This window comes from Chiloscyllium plagiosum, unplaced genomic scaffold (genome assembly GCF_037043375.1).
Source record: "Chiloscyllium plagiosum isolate Xiang-an unplaced genomic scaffold, Cpla_swu_hap1 HiC_scaffold_26, whole genome shotgun sequence".
In the NCBI taxonomy this organism is placed as follows: Eukaryota; Metazoa; Chordata; class Chondrichthyes; order Orectolobiformes; family Hemiscylliidae; genus Chiloscyllium; species Chiloscyllium plagiosum.
The window spans coordinates 41,189,631-41,214,297 of record NW_028270164.1 but is presented as its reverse complement, the minus strand read 5'-3'; the positions used below and the strand labels follow the sequence as shown (position 1 = coordinate 41,214,297).

The 24,667-nt window shown below is 40.4% G+C and overlaps 1 protein-coding gene across 1 annotated transcript in view; it reads right to left on the bottom strand.

Moving 5' to 3' along the window:
- The window catches only part of LOC122563254 (NADH-cytochrome b5 reductase 3-like), a 36,716-nt gene that overhangs the window by 10,281 nt on the left and 1,768 nt on the right, over nt 1-24,667 (bottom strand). Inside the window, exons 2-7 of the mRNA XM_043716893.2 lie at nt 12,894-13,043; nt 12,742-12,814; nt 10,883-10,989; nt 7,615-7,744; nt 2,650-2,733; nt 2,393-2,478 (exon numbers count right to left, since the gene is read on the bottom strand). Coding sequence (XP_043572828.1) covers nt 2,393-2,478; nt 2,650-2,733; nt 7,615-7,744; nt 10,883-10,989; nt 12,742-12,814; nt 12,894-13,043 — 630 coding nt within the window. The remainder of the gene's footprint in view (nt 1-2,392; nt 2,479-2,649; nt 2,734-7,614; nt 7,745-10,882; nt 10,990-12,741; nt 12,815-12,893; nt 13,044-24,667) is intronic.

The following is a 24,667-nucleotide window of genomic DNA, read 5'->3' as shown; positions in this document are numbered from 1 at the left end:
TATAGGAAGGATGTTATTAAGTTGGAAAGAGTGCAGAAGGCATTTATAAGGATGTTGCCAGGACTCAACGGTCTGAGTTTATAGGGGAAGGTTGGTCAAGCTAGAACTTCTTTCTTTGGAGTTTAGGAGACTGAGTGGGGGTGGGGGTGGGGGTGGGAAATCTTATAACAGTATACAAATATCATGAGAGGTGGGTATAGAGTGAATGCACTCAGGCTTTTTCCCAGGGTTGAGGAAGCGAGGACTCGAGAGTATCAGTTTAAGGTTAGAGGGGAAAGAATAAAAGGGATTGGAGGGGCAACGTTTCTTAAAAAAGCAGGGGGTGGTATTTACATGGAATGAACTGCTAGCAGAGGTGGTTGAGGCAGGTAACATTAACATTTAAAAGGCATTTGGACAAATACATGGATAGGAAAGGATTAGAAGGATATGGTTCAAAATGCAGGGAAAGTGTGGATAGACATCTTGATAGGCATGGACCAGTTTGGGCTAAAAGGCCTGTCTTTGTGCTGTAGGACTTTATGACTCTATAGCTCTACGAAACGTACGATGAAGGACGGCTGATTTTTATGTATTTAAAACTGAAAGTCTAAAAATGGTAAATGAGTTGGTTTCTTTGGAGAGGTTCAAGGAAAGATTAGGCGAGATAATCTTTCCAGAACAGTGACCTAATCCAGTACATGTCAGACAGCAGGGATGCCTGGAGTATTAATGGAACTTTTTTTTTTACTGTCTTAATTTAAAACAGGAGTGTAAACATTGAAAGCTATTTGCTTACTTTTAGTTCAGAACAAATCAAGGATTGATGTAGTTTAAAAAACCCATGAATAGGACGTTTTAGGCAGTTCTGAGATGACCTGACTGGGGTCAAAAGCAAATAAAGTTTCCTTTCTAGAAGAAAAATTACTGACCTGTTCAGGACGCATAATCAGTAGAAAAGCTTAATTTGTGAAACCTGAATTCCGGGAGTGTTTGGCTAGAAATCTGCAAGTTGTTAAAAGCTGAGGAAGTTTGCACTCAGCTTTTCAATTATTTATAAAAGATGACTTCAGTTCACAGGAGGGAGCTAGGAAGGATAAGTTATGAACTTAAGATTTGATCTGGAAAGGTAATTTCTTTGTATTTGAGCTGCTGTAAAGCGGTGTTGGGAAATACGGAGAAAAATAAAGTTTAAATGTTAAGATTTAGAAATATTGTTCTAATCATGCTCTAAATCTAGGTAGATTTTTCTTTTCATCTAACGTGTCATGAGCTTCTGTTCTGTTCTTGAAGAAACTGAGAGACTATGTCAGGAGTATATATAAGGCAGAATACTAGGTCAATGAAAAGATTCTTGAGATACGAATGTGCAGAGGGTTCTTGGGAGTCCATGTACATATATCACTGAAAGTTGCCACCCAGGTTGATAGTGCTGTTAAGGCATACAATATGTTAGGTTTTATTGGTAGAGAGATCAAGTTCCAGAGCCGTGACATCATGCTGCAACTGTACAAAACGCTAGTGCGGCCTCACTGGTCGCCCCATTCCAGAAAGGATGTGGGGGCATTGGAAAAGGTGCAGAGGAAACTTACCAGGATGTTGCCTGGTCTGGAGCAAAGGTCTTATGAGGAAAGGCTGAGGTACTTGGGTCTTTTCTCATTGGAGTAGGTGGTCAAGAGGGGATTTAATAGAGACATATAAGACGATCAGAGGATTAGATAATGTGGACAGTGAGTGTCTTCTTCCTAGGATGATGTCAGCTTGTACGAGCGGGCATAGCTGCAAATTGAGGGGTGATAGATTTAAGACAGATGTCACAGGCAGGTCCTTTACTCAGAGTGGTATGGGTGTGGAATGCCCTGCCTGCCAATGTAGCCACATTAGGGGCATTTAAACAGTCCTTGGATAAGCATATGGATGATAATGGGATAATGTAGGGGGATGGACTTACATTAGTTCACAGGTCAACGCAGCAGAGGGCCAAAGGGCCTGTTTTGCACTGTGTTGCTCTATGTTTTACTAATTATAAAGATATAAAAATCAGGGCAGATTTCATTCTGGTATCAGACTTCACCAGTTGTTCTATTGGCTGGGATCAAAGGTTATTGGAGGTAGTTGGGAAAGTGAAGTAAGTCATATTAGCCACAATTTTATTGAATGGCAGAGCACGCTTGACAGCCCAAGTGACCTTCCCTGCTCCTATTTCGTATGTTCAATATTTATCCTTCAACCAACACAAAAACATTGTACTGTGCAAAAAATGACTGGCCCACTTCCCTACAGTGACTCTGTACCAGGATATCCTGAAATGTTCTACTTATAGAAACTCTTTCATACGCTCCCATTACAATGTCTTTAATTGATTAGTTTCATTTAGATTGCCTCAGGACAATTAAAATGTCAGTCTACTCACTTGATTTGCAAAAAGTAAATAGCACATAGTTGGGTCTTCATTATCCTTCATTATGGCACGAATTAACTGCAGCATTGGAGTAATACCTTCAGAATAAAAGCAGTAAGATTAGTAAGGCATCCAAATAAATTTGTAATTGACTGTCCAAGTGATTTCTAACATTTTAAGTTTGCTTCTCTGTTCCTCCACAAGATGTGTTATTCCCTAACTTTTAATATTTAACTTTAATACTGTTATCAACAAAATGCAGTACCTACCAGATCCACCTGCAATCAAACCAAGCTTTTTGGCATATTTGTTTTCTGGTGGCGATTTCTTGTCAGGCTGGATGGCAAATTTCCCTAGGAACAAATCAAGGATTGATGTAGTTTAGAAAACCCATGAATAGGGCGTTTTAGGCAGTTCTGAGACGACCTGACTAGAAGCAAAGAAAATTACTATGCAACTGTTCTTCGCCACCTACCCAACCGGTAAGACTCATGATACACTTACATTTCAGTCGTCTTAAAATTGGTGTTAGGATACAAAACAAATGATGCTGCACACATACACGTTCTAATGATCAACTTTGTGATAACAGTTATTACTCTGGAACAATTCTTGCAAAAATACCTTTTAACTTACATCTACAGGAGACAAATGTTTGAGCATACTTGCAACTTGAGATATTAAGGAAAAGTATGTTCAGCATTAATGCTTAATTAAAGCCAAATAAGTCAACGTTTCAGTTTACTACTTTAGTCTTACGTCATTTAGTTTTGATGGCTACGTACAGTAACTATTTGTGCGAAGGAAGAGAACTTTTTAAATTCAGTTCTGATGAAATGTCACAAGCTGAAACTCTTTCTCTTTGCACAGGTTTTGCCAGACTTACTGAATATTTGGATCTGCTTCTCTTTTTGTTACAGATCTCACAATTGTAGTGTTTTGCTTTTGGAAATCTTTTAATTGATCAGTGCTATGACATTACTGTTATAATCTGGGCAGCTGTGCATGTTTTGGATATGACAGGAGAGTGTATTCAAAATTTGGTTTCCTAGCTTGTTGGATGAAAAGATCAGGCACTAAGATGCAATTCTGCCTCCTCTGGTGATAAGGACAACAGGAGTGGTAACCTTCACTGAGATCCTGTTGTATTGCTAAATGATTCATGACCTTGTCTTTAAAGTTGAAGTCTTATTCCACTTGACCACAAATTTTAGGGCTGGTGGGTCAACACCGTATTGTCAGAAGACCAATAATATACCCACTTGTCTGAACATCCCCACCCCAGGGAAAAGACACTTGCCATTCACCTTTTTTTCAAATTAGACATTATACTGAGGCGTTTGAGTATCTTAAGCTCATGAAAGACTTGCTTTCTTGACTTTGCTTGCACAACACTCATGTCAGCAGTGGTGTGAGAACACCGTATCCTAATAAGCTTCTTCAGAAAGGGTGGCACAATGGCGAGCACTGCTGCCTCACAGCACCAGGGACTCTGGTTCAATTCCGACCTTGGGTGACTTTCTGTTGCAAATTCTCAGTGTCTGCGTGGGTTTCCTCTGGGTGCCCCGGGTTCCTCCCACAGTCCAAAGGTGTGCACATTAAGGACTGGATATGCTGAATTACCCATTGTGTTCAGGGGTGTGTAGATTAGGTGCATTAGCCATGGAAAATGCAGGGGTAGGGGTAGGGGGATTGGGATGGGATGCCTTTCGGAGGGTCAGTGTGGACTTGTTGGGCTGAATGGCCTGTTTCCACATTGGTGAGGGTGCCGGTGATGTTTACCAGGATGCTGTCTGCATTAGAGGCATCCCTCCATTCCTTGCATGGAGATGTGCTGATCTAAAAGAGCCTTAAAATGTCCCTTGTATCTGCCTTCGTCACCATCCTTGGCAGCATGTTCCAGACTCCTACCACTTTCGTGTAAAAGACTTACCCCTCACATCTCCTTTGACCTTTCTCCCCATTTAAAATGCATGCCCCCTACTAGTAGACATTTCAACTCTGGGAAATAGATTCTGACTGTCAACTCTATCTATACATCTCAATTTTGAACAGCTCTTTCAAGTCTCCGATCAGCCACTCCATAGAAAATAACCTGAGTTTTTCTAGCTTCTCCTTATAGCTAATATTCTCTAATCCAGGCAGCATCCTGGTAAACCTCATCAGCACCCTCTCTAAAGCCTCCACATCCTTCCTGTAACGTGGTGGCCACAACTGAACACAATACCCCAAGTGTGGTCTAACTAAAGTCTTATAAAACTGCAATATGATATCCTAACTCTTGTATTTAGATCTCTGACCAATAAAGGCAAGCATGTCATAATGTCTTTACCACCCTATCTACTGAAGTCGCCACTTTCAGGGAGCTATGGATTTGAACCCCAAGGTCCCTCTGTACAATGCTGTTCAAGATCCTGCCATTAACTGTATACTTTTACATAACATTTGATCTCCCAAAGTACAGCATCTCACACTTACCCAGATTAAACTCCATCTGCCATTTCTTCACCCATTTCCACAACTGATTTTGCTGTATTCTTCAACATGATCCACAGCCCAACTGATCTTTGCATCATCTACAAACCTACTAGTCCACCCATCTACATTTTCATCCAAGTCATTTACAAACATCACAAATAGCAGAGGTCCCAGTACAGATCCATGCAGAATACCACTAGTCAGAGGTCCAGCCTGAAAAACACCCTTCCATCACTACCCTCTACCTTCTATGGACAAGCCAATTCTGAATCCACACAGCCAAGTCACTGTGGATTCCATGCATCTTAATCTTCTAGATCATGAAATCTTTATTCAAGTACAGAAATGATAAAAGAAACTATTAGAATGTTTTGCCCTCACTGTAGAAAGCCCTGTCCAGACCATATGAGAGGTAGCACACAATTTTTGACACCTTAGATTATAGACATTGAAAGGAATACAGTGTCAGTGTAGGACAATGGGACATATGTTTACCAGAATCAATTCAATCATGGGAAGTTGGGAAACCTTTCTTCACATCAGAAGTAGACGCTAGTTAAGGCACCATATTAATCTTAGATTTATATCTTACTAAGATGCATGAGCAAATGTAATTATTGTAGATAATGGCATATCCAGTGTATAAGACAATTCCATTTCTTAGATGCCAAAAATCATGCTTTTCCATATACAAGTGAACCTTTCTTTTCAGCAAATATACATAATTCATCAGCTTCAACTTTTCAACCAGAATTGGATGTTTTACTTTTTGATACTGTATAACTGGATGCAAGGGATCAGGCCAGTGATGCTGGCTGTACCACAGGTACATGCAGCAGTTTAAGACATGCCCACATAAACAGAATCATCGTCATCAACAAGAAAAAAAGTTGTCATGTTGTCTGATAGCATAGCATTGTGGCATCTGCACTCATCTTGTGCAGAATTATATTTTTGATAAATTCACTCGATGGGCGTAGGAGTCTCTGGCTAGGCCAGCATTTGTTGTGAACCCACTTTACTGTGGGTCTGGAGTCACATATATGCCAGACTAGGCAAGGATGACAGATTTCCTTGCCTATAGGACATCAGTGAATCAGACAAGTTATTCCAATAACAATGGTTTCATGGTCTTCATTCGACCCTTAATTCCAGATTCTTTACTGAATTCAAATTTCACCATCTACTATTTGGAGGAGGTGGGGGCGGGGGGTTTCCCGCTGAGTTTCTGGATGAATAGTCCAGCAATAATACCACCAGGCTATTGCTTCCCCAGATGTGGCGGTTACCTGCGACTGGAAGTTGGAGCAGAAATGTCTACAAAAGTAGGACAGAGACTGGGTGCTACTCAAGAAAGGACTTGCCTTCTGGCCTCTGATGTCTTCCCACCATTTACAATAAGTAATTGTTATAGGATGAATACTCATCACTTGCCTGTGCGCTAGTGTGAAGTTCAAGGAAGCTCAAATTCCAATTCCTCTGTCAAACTATGAACCAAACTATTGCTGTAAGCCATTAAGCTCTCTTTTAAAGTCAGACACTTCTGCCACAGCCTCAGCCATTGAGAAGAGCAAAAACAGCAATGACGTGCCAACACCATGACCTCAAATTCTCAACTTAGATAAGCAATAATGAGCCTTTGACGCTGGGCCATATGCTGAAATTCTCTATCTTTGTAAGAACACCTTAAGAACGGCAACAAGACAAGAACTTCAAGGAATTAAGGTCACCCAATCCAAGAGGAAAAAATAATCAAGAGATCACTCCAAATTGTACTGCGCTTGTTAAAACACACAGATTAAAAAGTATCCAGAAGCCTACAAATTATATTAAAATTTAACTTTCTATAGGTCCAACAATTCCAAGTAATATTCACTGAAATGCAGACAAAGATGAAGAATCATAACCTCTGCATTTTTTATGCATGTAATGATTAAAACATCTGCTGTAGCACCTTATTATTCTTTCAAACAGATCCAAAAATCATCAAGATCAGCGTATGAGCTTCGGAATGGCTGCATTTCCCAAAATCCTAAACTTTTTTTCTGGTTCAGTTTTAAACCATGTTTTCTTCTTGTTAAACTGTAGAACATAATTCAAATGCGTGTAAATTCCTGCCACATTCTTTCTGAGAAGGTCAAACATACATGTGTAAAGCCAATTTATCACAGGATGTGACACAAGCTGGATGGTTGTAAACGCTACAAAAATATCAATTGCCTCAAATCATTACAGCAGATTACCAATGCTGTAGCTATTATCACAAACTGCACAGCCCAGCTTGCACTGTTTCAATAATTGCCAATTGTTTTCGAATCAGTGAAAAGCAGACATTGCATCATTTGGAATTCGAATCAGAGAACACATTACAAGCGTGATGTTTTGGGCCCTTTCTATGGCTAACAGTCAAACCACCAAGTACACACTTACATTAATGCAACAATTTTGTGACTATGAAGGTTAGTCAGTTGTTCAATAACTTGAGTTTTAATATTTCTAGAACCTGACTGTATCTACATGCTTTTAATGCCCAGACACATCTCACACTGTACCATACACTGGAATAAATTTTTATTCCAAGAAGTGCACCGAAAAGAAAACGAGTATTAGTTGTTCCTCTTCCGCTTAATTTAATTTCATCCCCCATTCTACAATCACCACGTTACACTGAAGGTTTTGGAAATGGAGATTCTTATTTCAAATTCAAGATTATAGCAACACTAGTCTAAAGTGTGGATTGCAAACACAAATTTCACCTTTTCCTTCATACAAGAGTAATCCACCCGGTCCTCTAAAGTGGATGGTGTCCCCAATCTTCAGGTCTTCCAAGTATTGAGACATCTTGCCACCTTCTGGGAACTTGGGATGTACTCCTTTGAAATAGATCTTCAGAAAGACAATATCAACTTGAGTAAGCTGAGAAAACTAGTTTACACAGGTTCTCTATACTGCCATGTGGAATTAAAACTAGCATCAGCTCTGGCAAGAAATTAAAATAGGCAGGTGTGAATAGTTATCTAAAATGTAAATCCATCTCTTAAATGCTAAATTATACAGATAGAGAACAGAATTGTGTAAATCAAGTGCTGCTTTAGGAATATTGGAACAGAGAATCCAACCATGATCATAGCTTTCTGCTCCCTGGATTACAAACGCTTAGGCTAGTTTAATGCCAGACAATAGTTTTCATAGTGTTTTTAAAACAAGATATGCAAAAAGCCGCTGAGTCTGATGCAGTCCAATTATTCCCATTATTTACTAGTTACCCAACTACCCAGAATTTAATTTGTGTAAACTCATTCGTCTCAATGAATTAATAATCTGGATAATTTTACGTTTATGACCAATGAACTGCAAGATTAATGTTAAACTGACTCCAGACAATGATTAACACTTAAATAGTATCATGTTAATTTTGGATCATTTGTTTAAAAGCACGCTTTTACTTTGTCCTTTCTTTTACTTTGCTCCCTGAAGAGAATTTATTAAATAAGCTGCAATTTTAATTAGTACATGCATGCAAAGAGCGCGCTAAAAACCTGTATAAAAGGAGCAACTTCGTTTTTTGGCTATTTACCCTATCCTATTTTGGCTATTTATGTGGTATTGAAGGTTCATGAGATTATTTGGAAACTCTAGTTTTAAAGGTGGATAAATGCACGCAGCATTTTAATTTTAATTTGTTTAATTTGTATTACTATATTTTTAAGGAATTAAAGGAAGGATATAGCTTTTGTTTTATTTTGAGTTCTATGAATGATGCCAGGTCACTTTGAAATTTGTTTAAATGCATTTAAATGAGGTTTTGAAAATCTGTGAAATGGATAGGCCAGTGCTTAGAAGGGTAGAGAGCAAACAAAAATTGACTAGGCATCCTATGATTCAGGGAGACAGACACAAAGTAGTTCTTTTAGAAATACAGAACCATCTATGTGGTCAAGGAGAGTACAGGTTCACCAATGAAAAAGTGAAATTAAATTCAAAATCTGCAAATAAAAGCTAGCCTAATGGAGACCATTTAAGTTGTTTTCTTGCTGACCAATCAGAACACAAGGCCTTTGTGTAGGGCTACTTCCATGACACTTTCCAGCTCAGGTGGGAAGATATTGGTAATGTCACTGAACTAATAATCTAAAAACCTCATTAGCCAGGAACATGGGTTCAAATCCTACAGTTGCAGCTTAAGGTCAGGTAATTAATAAATATAGAAAAGGAAAGGTAGTCAAAGTAACAATTGTAAAAACACAACTTTCTTACTCATGTCCTTTAGAGAAAAATCTGTCATTCGTACCTTGTTTGGACTACATGTTATCTGACCCACAACAACGTGGTTGATTTGGAAGTGATGTAGCATGTCATTTAGTTCAAAGGCAATTAGAAATGGGTAACAAATGTGGCTGTGCCAGTGATGCCCACAGCATGGAGCGAGAGCGAGCAACTGGAACACATTTGTGAGGGTGGCTGGAGAAAAATACACAAGATGTGCTAATGGTGGTAAAGGAGAAATGGAAATGTGAAATAGGTGTAAGTGAAGATATGGAAAGGAGAACATGGGTCTGCTGTGCTGAGAACAAAATCAATGAATCACGCTCTGGGGAGATGGGGGCAATCTGAGAAAAATGGAGGTCAGAGGCCATACTCAAGCTTGGGAACTCAATACTGTGTCCTAGGAACTATAAAAGGCCCAAGTGGAAAACAGCACTGTGCTTGCAGTTGTATTACATTGTTAATTTGGATAATGCACCAAGTAATTAATAACAAGTGTGTCTCTTGTGATAAGATTCTCCTCAAATGAGCCAATATGTAATCAGAAGTCTCAAACCAGGAAGACCAAGATTTGGTCCTGGTCTACATCTGTTTGAGTGAGATTTATAAATAGAAGATAGAGTGTTTAAACTGATACATCAACCTTAGCCTTGTGGATAGCTCTACAAAGAAACTCCCCATTTTGTAGTCAGAGAAAAAAAAAGAATACTAGTTTGACAGACAGGTTCTGGACAATCTACAGACAGAACAAAGCAGAATCAGGAGGTCAAGCTGTTGGCCTTTTGTCCAGCAAAAACAAATGCATCAGAAATGCAAACGTACAGCCTGATAAGTTTTGGGGAGATTGGTCAGAAAAGTCTAATGCACTTCATTATTTTCTAATGATTATAGCACATGAAAAAAAAAACCTGGATTTGTTTTGGTCTGTTTGCTGAGCTGACAGGTTTGTTGGCAGATACTTTATCCCCTTTCTAGGTGATATCTTGATGAAAGAGGATGAAATGTCAGCCAACAAACCTACCAGCTCAGTGAACAGACCAACAATGAATCTAATCAGCTCAAACTACAGATCTTCAAAAACTTTAAATTGAATCATTTTCATGTTTAATGCACATTTTACCTTTCTGAAGGCAGAACAAACTTGGTTGAGCATGAGGGGTTACAGGACCAAACTTGTACAAGAGGTTTTCATTAGATTGGCATGAGAGGTGGTGTTATCAGATGACTAGAAATTACGTAATAGCAGTAAACTGTTGTTTGTAAGGAATGCAGCAAGCGCTTAAAGAAGAGTTTAGACAAAGGGTTAGCTATTTAGGGCTGAAATAAGGGAAAGTTTTCACTCAAAGGATTGTGGATCTTTTGAATTCTCTAGAGGTTGTGGATCACAAGCCTAGAATATATTAAAGACAATGCAATACATTGTTGAATAGAGGTAATGGGGATGGTGTAAGAAAGTGGAATTAAGGTAGATCAGCTATAACCTTGTTGAATGGTAAAGCAAGTTTATCCTTGTATGCAACACTTAATATCAGAATCCCGAAAATGTAACAGGCACTTTGAAGCAAATAAGTCAAATAAGTAAGGACTTAGCTGCTCATAGATAAATAACAAATAGCAAGTTTCATTCTTGTTTAAATTATGAAAAAAATTCTTTAATCTGCCTACTTTCTGGTTCAAAATTCTACATTCACAGAGCTCACCATATTTAAAAGTATATGAAGCAACAAGTTGATTGACGAATAAGGAAACAGGCATTACCTTGACAACAAGATCCACATAGCCTTTGTCGTCATCACTGCTAACTGGAGTATATGGCCGTACAATAAGGCTTCCATCGATTCTTGCAGAGAGATACACATGTTTTCCTGTAGGAAAAGTTCCAAGTCAAACATCTGATTCAATACAAAATTAAAAACAGGTGAATGAATAGAATTTTAATTGAACTAGTAGATGTCCTGGGTCATTGCTTACAGAAGGAGAAGTTTAGGTTGTGTGTCTGGTGGGCCATAAGTACATTTTTTCTTCTGTTGGGTATTTTTCTCACAACTTGTTAAGCAGAACACAGTATAAAAAGGGAGTGAGAACAGCTTACACAAGGGAAACAAGTATAGAAATGAGAGCGTCTATGCACTGAAATTAGTTGGAGCAAACAAAAAGAAATGCTAGAAAAATAATGGAGAGAAAATACCCTTAAATCCCATCTGGGTTTGACTTTGCAGGATATAGAATTTCCTGCAATCATGTTTTTTTTAGAAATACACAAATCCAAGAATTTGAGTTACTATAGCATTCAAAGCAACATCAAAAGCATTATTTTTCTTCCTTTGATGGAACATGGACATTACTGACAAGCCAGTATTTGATCCCATCCACAACTTGCCTTGCATTAAGTGCAACTTTTGAGGATAGCTAAAGTAACTGGGTTTGGAAGAATGGCAAATTTCCCTCTCTTAAGTGAACCAAATAGCTGCTTATGATAACTGCTAACAGTTTCATGGTTACCATTAATGAGACCAGCTTTCCTTTCCATTTTAAAAAAATTATTTGACCTTAAATTCCATCAGCTGCCATTGGAGGATTTGAACCCACATCCTGAAAGTATTAGCCTTATCAGTCGAGTAATATTACCACTATCTTCCCACCCTTTAATTAGAGCCTTTTTGGGAAGTATTATGGAAGTCATATCACTCCTTTCCCAACCCCTCTCCCCTTGCCTCAATAACGATAGCTGTAAACAATGGCGATCTGCTTTAATTGTTGCTGTAAGAACTGCTCCTTTGACGTATTTTAGGTGTTGAGGGTGATTTCCTCAAATTCTAGGAGCAGCATCATTTACTGTTTTATATGCTGTTGCATTGTTTTGAAACTTTAGGGGAAAAAGATCAAAACAATGGCACTTTTAAAAGGAGGAAGACAGACAAAGGCTGCAGCCACATGGTCAGTGAGGGGTAGAGAGAAAGTAACCGACACTGCTGTCTGACAGCAGTGAATCCGCACAGTTACTGTCTTTGCTGTTTGAGTTCATGTATCTCTGAATATCGGAGTGCATCCAGGAAAAATTAAACATCAAAATTCACAGCTGATCTTGGACGGATCTCTATGGAAGAGCTCACAGCACAGGACCTAAGGGAAATCTTTCACACAGGAGGGTAGTGTGTGTATGGAATGAGCTGCCAGAGGAAGCGGTGAAGGCTGGTACAATTACAACATTTAAAACACATCTGGATGGGTCTATGAATAGGAAGGGTTTAGAGGGAAATGAGCCAAGTGCTGACAAATGGGACCAGATTAGGTTAGGCTATCTGATCGACATGGACATGTTGGACTGAAGGGTCTGCTTCCGTGCTGTACATTTCTCGACTAAGATAAACAAAGATCTAGCTAATCAACAAAGATGAGTCACTATACATGTTAACAATGAAGGACAGTCAGATACAAAGCTTGGATAAATAAACAGCATGCACTGGTACAAGTGACACAGCACCTTAATGTATTAATCAAAGACTTCCGTTTTGGTTAGACCATGCAGGGAAAGACAGTGGTGTCGAACAAATGAATCCAGGACATGGTACAGCAATCAGCCAATACAGCTGTTGCTGAGGCTCTAAGTAACTTACCTACAGGCAAACCAAGGATGTGTTCTGCTGAAGGGAGAGCAAAGCGAAACCGCCTGGTGTCGTGGCTCACAACCTGTTCAAAAAAACAAAAATGAGTACTTGCAGGTTCTCAATTTTTGAAAATACAGAATACAAAAAGGTGTCACACTCACCTCCTTATCTATCAATCGCAGTGGATACTTCTCATTGTGATCTTTTAAAGTGATCGCAGGCTTCTTCTTTTTTGACAGAACATAGTGTCCCACAACAACGCCAACTGTTGTTATGAGAACAGCACCAATTGCAAAGAGCACTCCGGAGGCCTATAAAAGAAACATTACTTTATGGCAGCAGGATGCTACATTTCACAACAATTATAGAGTGTTCATCATAAAGTGAGTACCTTTTAGCATAAAGTGTGTCAGGGTTACTCAATTTAGGTGAAAATTAATCCAGCAGCATTACTCTTAAATACAGGTTAAAGTTGCCACCACAGTCTTACCAGACTGTAAAGGTGCTCTCTCATTACAGAGACAAGACTGGGGATGGTTTATCCAGAGGGTCACCACATCTAAAGGTGAGGGGTCAGGTTGGGAAGCAGAAATCTTCAGATGAACCTCACCTGGTGCATGAAATGAATCACAAACGGTGGAATCATTGTACTGCAAACAAATCATCCAGCCAGCTGAGATATCTTGTACTCTTAAGGTAGTAAGTCGAGTAAAACTTTAATATTAATACTACTGTATAAATTATTAAAATTAAAGTAACAGCAAAATCTCCTTTATGAGAGTTGTCAATCACCTTAAATTATAGAATTCCATACAGTGTGGAAACAGGCCATTTGACCGATCAAATCCACATTGACCCTCTGAACAGCATCCCGTCCAGATACAGCCACTACCCTGTCCCAGTAACCTAGCATTCCCCATGGGTAATCCACCTAATCTACACACAAATTGAAAGCAGTTTCACCTGGACATCACAAAATGAATATGTATCGAAAGTGCATAGCTTAACTGCAAGGAATCTGTTTTTTTTGGGTGGGGATGGAGAAATCTACATATTTATCTCACAGTAGTGTGCAGTGTGCTCAGATACCAAGCAATCATGCAATTCCAGTTCACCAATGTTTACAACAGCTCAAGATCATAAATTGAAAGATTAGTTTTAAATGAGCTTTATTTGTAATGATTTACCTAAGAATCTTAAGTCACTGGACCGGAATCACTAACCCACAAATAAACAATACCTGTCAGCCTTCAGATGTATTTTATTAGTTTGGGGGGGGGGGGGGGTGGAGAAAAGAGATAGTTACAGAAAGTAAAGAGGAACTACTATTAGTATTTCTGCTTGCTCCTGCCCGGCAGAACCAACCTCAACTTGATTTTTTTACCCCTTCCTCTTGTCCAGTCCCTTCTCAAATCACATCTGTGATTCTTCTGACACACCGTTTCAGAAGTTCCAGTTCACAGACACCAGCCACCTTATCTTCACCATGGTCATGCAATTCCTTTACACATCCATACCCCCATTAAGATGGTCTCAGGGCTCTCCACTTCTTCCTCGATAAAAGGCAGCCTCCTCCACCTTGGCTGATAGGGCCCTCAACCTTGTCCAACCCATTTCCTGCACTTCTGCCCTCAACCCTTCTCTTCCCTCCCTCAACTCCAAAAGGATCCTCTTGACTTCGTTTATCACTCTAGCAGCATCCACATCCAAAAGGATCACAGACCACCATTTATGCCACCTCCAGCAGAAGGCCACCACCAGACAGATCCCCCACTCCTTGTCAGCCTTCCTCCGGATCCATTCTTCTTCCATCCAACATCTCCCCAAACTCCCACAAGACCTTACCATGTAATCACAGAAGGTGAAACACATACCCTTTTACTTCCTCCCTCCTCTGCCCTAGACATACCTTCCAGGTGATGCAGGTAATACAATGTAATCCACTGTATTCTCTGTTCACGACATGGTCTCAGCTGCATTGGGCAGACATTCTGTCTGCAAAAATGACACCGAGCTTCTGGCTGCTTGCCACTTGAACACACCACTCTGTTCCCTGGCCAACATTTGTCTCGGGCTTGCTGCAGTGCTCAGCATCTCACTTTTGCTTGTGGACTCAGAAGCGGTCAGGACTCAGTATCAATTTCAATAATTTTAGGGCCCACGCACATTCTTTCATGCCCCGACCAAACCATCAGCATATGTACCAACATTCAGTTCTGAAGAAGGGTCATTGGTCTCGAAACCTCGAGTTTGCTTTCTCACCACAGAATCTGCCAGACATGAGTTTTCCAGCTATATCTGTTTTTGTACAAGAGCATTGGAACCTAGCTTGCACCTAACTTGGTTCCAGTTTGAAAGTTCTATGTCCAGACATCTTACGCATTGCCAAGTATCAGATTGGCAGGTTGTTATTCCCACTGACATTTAAAATAAGATTCTGACACAGCAAAGCAGCCCTTTACTCAACCAATGTTTAAAATTTGACTCGATGGGAGGAAATTGAAACTTGGAGCAATAGATTTGCTGGAACATTCAACAGATACATCCAAAGGAAAACTGTATGCTCAACTTTTATTTGTAAACTAGCCATATATTTTCTATCTGACAGACATCGCCAGTATGGTGTCAGATCCTATTCTAATTAATGAAAACAATCCTTGTATAGCCTTTCCCATAATAGTATCAGCTCATGGATCTTTTGTAAGCAGCTGGATCAGTTTCCTCCATTTATTCTAAGTTGCATCCTTGGTTTTAAAACTGGTGGATCCAAACCCAAATCTTAAAATTGCAAACAGTGCAGGTATTGAAAAGTCCACTTTCCATGACTAATTCTGATTGTGTATTTAACTTGACTGCATTTTATTTTCAAACTCCTCCCTAAATACTAGACTTGGACAAGACTCAAACCTTGATACAATCTCCCTGCAACCCAAATCAAATGAATTTCAAGTGGTTCATCTGGGGTTCTGCCATGCCACTCAACTTCTCATCACGACTTCAGTCCAACTATAGACAAAAACAGCCATATTCCAAAAGGTGACTGACCACCCTTGGGATCAAGACAACAGTTGACAAAAGTTAGATCAAAATCAAGTAGTTTAGTAAAATTTGGAATCAATTTGATGGAACTCAGGAAAAACTCTCCAACGAATGCAACCTAACATGAGAAGCTGTGGCGGTTGGAGGCCAACCAGATAGTGTACTAGGCTTCACCATCTTCAGCTGCCTTAATCAATGACCTTCCCGCCAAAGTTAGAAATGGTGATGTTTGCAAATGATACAGAACATTGTGCAATGCTTCAGACTGCAGCGGCAAGGACCCATTCACACCAGACAAATATCAGGTAATGACTATCCCTAAGAGAATGGTTAGATTTCTGTTATGTTCAATGGTACCAAATATTAACAGCCTGGAGCTAACACTGACCAGATAATTAACTGGATCAGCCACATATGTACTGTGCCCACATGAGCAAGGAGGAAGCAAGGTGAATTCTGTAACTCACCTCCTGTTCATCAAAGCATGTTCATCATCCAGAAGGGGCAAATCCAGAGAGTGATGTAATAACTACCATTTGCCTTGATGAGTATAGCTTCAACAATACCAAGACAGTTACAGAAAGCTGGACAAAAACTGCTGGACTGGCCTCCCACATCCTTAGAAATTCACTCCTCCTACCCCTATCATATGATGATAGTGTGTTCCATCTAAAGGATGCACTGCGTCAACTTGAGGCACCTGCCACACCCATAACCTCAGCAAGGACTGCAGATGCTGGATGCCAGAGTTAATAGATATTTAACTGGAAAAGCACAGATCAGACTGCACCTGAGCAGGCAAGTTGACAGATCGGGCCAAATCCCTGGGGCGAGGGGAGGGTGTGCATGTGTATATTGAAAGGGTAGGGGGGGTGAGAGGGATGGTGTCAGGTGGAGGCAGTTGGGGTTATAGTGAATGGTCAGTGGGAAGGGTGGAATGGATAGGCAGGCAGGAAGATGGACAAGTTAGGGCAGGTCAGGCAAATGAGGGATGGGACTAGACATGGGATAAGGCTTGGGGGGGGGGGGGGGGGAAGAGAGAGAAGAAGATTGACTTTGAAGCTGGTAAATGATGTGGAGGCCATTGGGCTGTTGGTTTCCCAGGTGAAATAAAAGTGTTGTACTTCCAGTTTTGGTTTGGCCTCACTGTGATAGTGGAGGCAGCCAAGGATGGACATGTCACTGGTGCAAATGGGAAGGGAAATTAAGGCAGATGGCAACCAGAAGATTGGGTTGGTTAATGCATACAGAGCACAGACGCTCAGTAAACTGGTCCCCGCATGCGTTTGGTCTCCCCAATTAGATACCATATCGGGAGCAATGGATGCAATTGAGGTAGTTGAATGAATTACTGCTGGATCTGGAAGGATTGTTTAAGGCCTTGGACAGAGGTGAGAGGGGAGGTGGTGTGGGGATAGGTGTTGCACCTCTGGCGGTTGCACGGAAAGGTCGGTGGAGAGTGTAGACTTGGCGAGGGAGTTGCGGAGTGAACGGTCCCTGCAGAAAGCAGACGGATAGGGAAGGAAATATCTTTTGTGATGGCGGAAATGTCAGGGGATGATGTGTTAGATTTGGAGGTTGGAGCGGTGATACGTGAGGACTAAAGGAACTTTATCCTTATTGTTATTGGGGGAGGTGGTTTGAGACCAGAAGTGTAGAAAATAAAAGAGATATGGTTGAGGGCATCCTTAATTATGGAGAAGGGGAAAACAATGGTCCTGAAAGTAGGACAACATCTGGGACATCCTGGAGTGGAATGCTTCATCCTGGGAGCAGATGCGGTGGAGTCGGAGGGATTGGGATTATCAGCAAGCATTTTTACAGGACAGTGGGTGAGAGGTGTAGTAAAGGTAGTTGTGTAAATCAGTGGATTTGAAATAGATACCAATGATGATGAGTCAGTTTCCGGAGATGGAGACAGTGAGGTCCAAGAAGGGGAGGGAGGTGTCAGAAATGATCCAGGTGAATTTGAGGGCAGGTGGAAGGATCACGAGGCAATATCGATGCAGTTATCAATATAGCAGAGGAAGAGAGGAGGGATGGTGCTGGTGTAGTTGTGGAAGAGGGACTGTTCCACAAATTCTACAAAGAGGCAAGCATAGCTCTGTCCCATGTGGGTGTCCACGGTTTTGGCTTGTAGGAAATGGGAGGAATCAAATGAAAAATTGTTGAGGGTGAGGACCAGTTCTGTCAGGTGAATGAGTGGGTCAGTGGAGGGGGACTTGTCGGGCCTACAGGACAGGAAGAGGAGGCAGCAACCTGGTGGCTCAGTGGCTAGCACTGCTGCCTCACAGCACCAGGGACCCGGATTTAATTCCAGCATCGGGCAATTGTCTGTGTGGAGTTTACACATTCTCCATGTGTCTGCATGGGGCTTCCTCTGGGTGCTCCAGTCTCCTCTTACAATCCAAAGATGTGCAGGTTAGGTGAATTGGCTATGCTAAGCTGCCCACTAGTGTTCAGGGATGTGGGGGTTAGGTGCATTAATCAAGGAAAATGTAGAGTAATGGGGTAGGGGAATGGGTCTAGGTGGGGTATTCTTCGGAGGGTCAGTGTGGACATGATAGGCCAAAGGGCCTGTTTCTAGATGGCGTAAAGGGCCTGTACGTCCATGGTGAAGATGAGGTGTTGGGGGCTAGGGAACTGAAAGTTTTGGAAGAGGTGTAAGGTGTGGGTTGCGTCTTGAATGTAGGTAGGGAATTCCTTGACCAAAAGGTGAAAGAACAGAGCACCTGGAAGGATATGGGCAGCAGATACACAGTGACATCAGGTGCATGATCTCCAAGTCACACACCATACTGATTTGCAATTATCATGCTGCTTCTACACTGTTGCCAAGTCAAACTCCTAAACACTGAGGGTGTAACTACACCCAGTGGAAAGCAGCAGCTCCCCACTTCATTCTTTAAAGGTAATTAAAGATAGGCATTAAATGCTGGCCTGCTTACCTTCCACAAATAAATTTAAAAATTGCTACTCGCTATTTAAGAGCAGGAAATACAGATTCCATTGTATCAAAACCTTCAAACTTGCTAAGGATATGAATTTGCAAGCAAAGTGCCCCACCCAATTGCTGTTAAAAACTTGATTCTTTAACCCCAAGCCCATGATTAACATTTCAAGACAAGTTTTGTGGTCCTCTAATGCATTAGATAGAGCCTAATGCCAAAAATAAAGGCTTGTCCAATGAGTCAGATTTTATTTTAACCTAACAACGGCAAAACACTGCAGCCAACTTGTGAAATCAATTGTGAACGTTTGCTACTCATGCCCAAGGATGTGATCACAAAATGCTGTCCTTATGATACAAGCTACTCTTGAACTAGTTGAAAATTGGCTTGAAGTCACATGTTTCAGATGCAAAATTTTGTAGACAACTAAATAGGATTTTTAAAAATAGTATAAATAGAAAGGGCAGTAATAAACAGCAATGATAACATCACATATAAATGAGCAAGACAGAAAATTAAGATGAAAACAGTGCAAACTTAGAGGAGGTTAATTGTGTCCCAACCGCAAAGCAAAGCTGAAGAACAAGACTGCTCCACAGAGGGAATCATCATTCCCAACTATACTGACATTGGGGCTAGATATATCTCCAAATGGGCAACAGTAAACTTGTATCCAGGGCACTTTTGCATAGCTACAGCCCAAAGCAATTACACATTTTGAATTCTGAATGTAGTAACGCCCAAAGTAATTCAGAGCATTTCTTGTGCTGTGGCTGCAGAATAGGGCATTCTAACATGCAGGCTAGATAGCAAACATTACACTTATCATTTCTTACATGCAAAGAAAAATCAAGGTGCAGCTGTAAGACAAATATGTAATAGCACGGTGAGGCAGAGTAAGTCTGCTTCTACTTTCAAAACCCGAAATAGATGTTGGTCAGGAGACCAAAGTTCACTGTGCAGCCAAGTAAAGCAATTACAGCAGCTCAATGCCAAACAGACTTAACATGCTGCTATATTAGAGGGGCTTTGTAAATGCTTTGCTCATTACCTCAAAAATATATACTTGCAAATATGATACAATATTTGCATTACCCCTACCACCCTCTGGGTGAACCGATCCTTCCTCAAATCCCTGTCTAGAGGGCTATTGACCCCTATACTAAGGAGCCAAGTTCCTTCCCATCTAACCCCCTCAATTTTGTAAATTTCAATCAGCCTTTTCTGCTGTAATGAAAACAACCTCAGTATATCCATAATCTCTTCACAGTTGAAATGCTCCATCCCAGGCACCATCCCAGCGAATCTCCTCTGCATCTTGGCTGGTGCAATCATATCCAGATTAGCACTCCAGCTGTGGCCGAACAAACATTTCATACAGCTCCATCAGGACTTCCCTACTTGTGTACTCAGTGCCTTAACTAATAAAAGGCAAGTGTCTCATTTGCCATCTTAACCACCTTATCGATCAGCCCTGTTGCCATCTTGGATTATCAGCATGCATACTGAGATCAGTTATTCTGAACTTATCATTCATCAAACATTTCCTTGCCTTGTTAGCCCTCCCAAGGTGTATCAGCTCTCACTTTTCTGGATGAAATTTCATTTGCCACTGTTCAGCCCAACTGACCAGCCCATCTGTATCATCCTGTAATCAAAGGCTTTCTTCCTTGCTATTTACCATATTGTCAATTTTTGTCTCAGTGAAATTACTGATCATTCTTCCTACATTCATATCCAGATCATTAACATGCATTACAAACAGGAGATCCAGCACTAAACCCTGCATATGCTACACGTTTCCAGTTGCAAATATCAGCTTTCAATCATAACCCTCTGCCTCCAACCTCTGAAACAATTATGTATTTAAATGCCAAAACGTTGTGGATCCATTGACCAATGTCCCATTCAAGACCTTGGCAAAATCCTTACTCATGTCCACGTATAATATATCAACTGCACTGCCCTCATCTATAAACCAAGTCCCCATCTCCCAATATTTGATAGACAATTTCTCCTGACAAAGCCACACTAATTATCCTTGATTAATCTTCACCTCTCTAAGCAGAGATTAATTCTGTCCCTCAAGGTGTTTTTCCAATACTCTCCCTATACAGATGTTAGACTCAACGGCCTGTTATTTCCTGGTTTATCCATGCCACACCGGAATGATGGTACCACATTAGCGGTCCTCCAACCCCATGGAGAATTCAAAATCTCTATTTCTGGTCTATCTTTTTCCATGACTACCTCAAATTTAACTGAGTTATGGTCATTAACACAAACACGTGTCACACTTGTCACTTAGCCAGCTTATTCCTTAAAAAGTTAGGTCTATCACCACTCCCTCTCTTTAGGGCTTTCTACGTGCTGGATTTAAAAGCTCCCATTGATGCAGTTTAAGAATTCCACCCCCATTAAGCCTTTCACACTTTGCTGAAGTTAATATTGAGGAATCTGAAGCAGTTTCTTTTACCACCCTATTTTTAGACTTCTGATATTTGCCAACATACCTGTTCTTCTTATTGTCCCTGACTGTTATGGGGTCTGTCATAGACTACCAATGTGATCATGGCTTTTTGAAATTCTACTCATATGGCCTCATTTGAAGAGCATTCCAAGATATCATGACTCAACTTATTAACAGACACCTTAAATCAAGACTGAGACTGAGACCATCAACTCCTCTTTTACACCAATCCCCATCTCACCTGAAAATTCTATATCCCAAAATATTGAACCTGCCAGCTCTACCCACTATCAACCAAGACTCGACGATAGCAATGTCATACTTGTCCAGTTCATCAACACTCAGTTTATTTGCTTTCCTTGAGATTCCTTGCAATAACGCAAATGCAATGCCCCCTTTGCCTTAAACTTGAGTATATATGCTACACCTTCCAGACTGACTTTGTTTTTCTATACGTGTTTGTGCATTAACCCTTAATGTACCTCCACTCAATACCTCATTCCCTGCCAAATTATTTTAAACCCCCCCACCAACAGCACTAGCAAACCATCTTGCAAAGATGTTGGACGTGTTATGGTCCTGGTGCAACCTATATGATTTGTTCAAAAATCTAAAGCCCTCTATCTTGTACCAGGATTCTTCAGACTTGCATTAATCTGCTCTGTTAATTCCAATAGTCACCAATATGTGGCACTGAGAGCAATCCAGAAACTAGACATTGAGGTCCTGCCTTTCAATCTGCTTTTTAAATTCCAAATCCATAAATTCTTATTTCTGGACTTCATTCTTATCATCTATATTGTTGGTACCTAGATGAACAACCATCACTGACTGTTTGCCTTCACCCTTCAGAATACTCTGCAGCCAGTAACATATTTGGCTCATGGATAATTAAATAACATTCAGCTCCTCTATTCTTGCTGCCAAATATCATAACCTCACATTTTCCCATATTAGGTTCCATCTACCAAATTGGTAACATCCTGGAATCATGTCTATGGCTTTTGTTAAATTGATAAAAGATAATCTTAAACACAACACCTACACCAATGTCTGCACATTTTATGGTTTTGAAGATTTAGAACTTGAATATATTTGGATTTGCAGAAGGCATTTGATAAGATACCGCATATTGATTATTTTAGAACAGTGAATAATACATCTCAGGAACTGGCTCTTCAAACCATCACATCTATGCTGAACATATCACCATTATAAATTAATCCCATATGTCTATGTATGGCCCGTGTCCCTCTATTCCCTGCATGTGTCAAAGATAAGAGCCCATCAGCACTGACAGAAGATTGACTAACTAATAGAAACAAGGGAGTGGGTTAATGGGAGTCATTTTCAGGACGGCAAATTGTAACTGGTGGAATGCCACTGTGGAAATATATTAATGACTTGGGTGAGCAAAGTGAATACACTTTAACCAAGTTTGCAGATAACACAAAAACAGTCAGAGTTATACAGCATGGAAACAGATCCTTCAGTCCAACTAGTCCCACTTGCCTATGTTTGGCTCATATCCCTCCAAACCTTTCCTATTCTTGTACTTATTCAAATGTCTTTTAAAGATTATAACTACACCTGCACCCACCACTTCCTCTGGCAGACTGTTCCACATATGAACCACACTGCAAAATAAAGTTGCCCTTGTTCTTTTTAAATCTCTCTCCTCTGACGTTAAAAATATGCTCCAGAGTTTCAAACACCACACCCAAGAGAAAAGACCCCTGCTATTCACCTTATCTAAGCCCCTCATGATTTTATAAGCCTCGATAAGGTTACCTCTCAATCTCTGACCCTTCAGTGAAAATAGTCCCAGTCTATCTTTATATCTCAAACCTTCCATTCCCATCAAAATCCAAGTTAATATTTCTGAATACTCAAATTTAATAATACCCTTGCCAAAGCAGGGCAACCAGAACTGAACACAGTATTCGAGAAGAGGCCTCCACAATATCACTTACAATTTCAACATGACATCCTAATTTCAATTTTCAAAAGGAGTGAACAATGAAGGTATGTGCATTAAGTGCCTTAACTACCCTGTCTACAATTTGACACAAATTTTGAAGACTGTGTACTTGAAACCCTTGGTCTCTTTCCCGCAACACTACCCAGGGTCCTACAATAAATTGTAGGAGTGCAGCCCTTGCTTGGTTTTACCAAATTCCATACCACAAATTTATCCAAATTAAACTCCATCTGCCACTCCTCACCTGATTGAGGAGATTAATCAAAATCGCTTTTAATCTTAGATAACTGTTTTCACTGTCCACTCTACCACCGATTTTGGAGGCATCCGCAAACTTACTAATCAAGTCGTCTGAAGTCTCATCTAAATGCTTACATAAGTGACAAACAAAAGTGGACCCAGTACAGATATTTGTGGAATTCCACTGGTCACAGGCCCCTCAGTCCAAAAAAAAAAAGCCCTCTGCCACCCTCCCTTCTACCATAAAGCCAATTTTGTATCAAATTGGCAAGCTCTCCCCGAATCCTATATGATTAACTTTAGGAATTAGTCTACCATGCGGAACCTTATCAAAGGCTTTACTAAAGTGCACGTAAACAACATTTACTACTCTGCCCTTTTTTTTTTAAGTTGCCTCTTTAAAAATACTCAATCAAGTTTGTGGTGGGAAGACATGGTGACAATGATACATTGTCTGCAGAGGAAGACTGACATTAATTGAGCAGACAAACTTAGAATATAATGTAGGATAATGTGAGGTTAAGCACTACAGCAGGAAGACATGGAGGAATGAGCATTATTTAAAATGGAGAAAGACTGCAGAATGTTGCTGCACAGAATTCTTGCACACAAAAAGAAACTACCATGTAGGTTTAGCAGGTAAGAGGGATGGCAAATAGAATGCTGACCTTTATTTCTAAGGGAATCAAATATATAAGTAAGGACGTCTTAAAATTTAAACCACAGCTGGACTACTGAACAGCTTTGGTCCCATCATGTTATATGGGCACTGGAAACAGTGCAGAGAAGGTGCATTAGGGTTGATCCCATGTCTGGAGGAATATCCTTAAAACTTTAAGTACTTATTGACATTTAGAAGAAACGATAGGTAACCTTATTGAAACACACAAAAGGTTTAGGAGGTAGATGTTGGGAGATTGTATCCCTTTGCGAGAGTGTCTAGGATCAAGTGGCAATCTCAAAACTAAGTGCTTACTCAGACAGAAATGAGGAGAGATTTCTTTCAGAAGAAAGTCAATCTGTGGAATCCATAGGAGTGTAGAGGCTGTGTAACTAAATATGTTACAAGAGGAGAGAAACAGGTTATGGGGAAAAGGCAGAAAGTGTAGTTGCGGATTATTAGATCAGCCATGAAACAGCCAGTGGACGTGATGGGCTGAATGATCTACTTCTGCTCCTACATCTTATGGTCTAAACTCATGCTGTTCTTCTGTGACTGATATTTTCATGTATACCTCAGTTTTTACTTGCAGG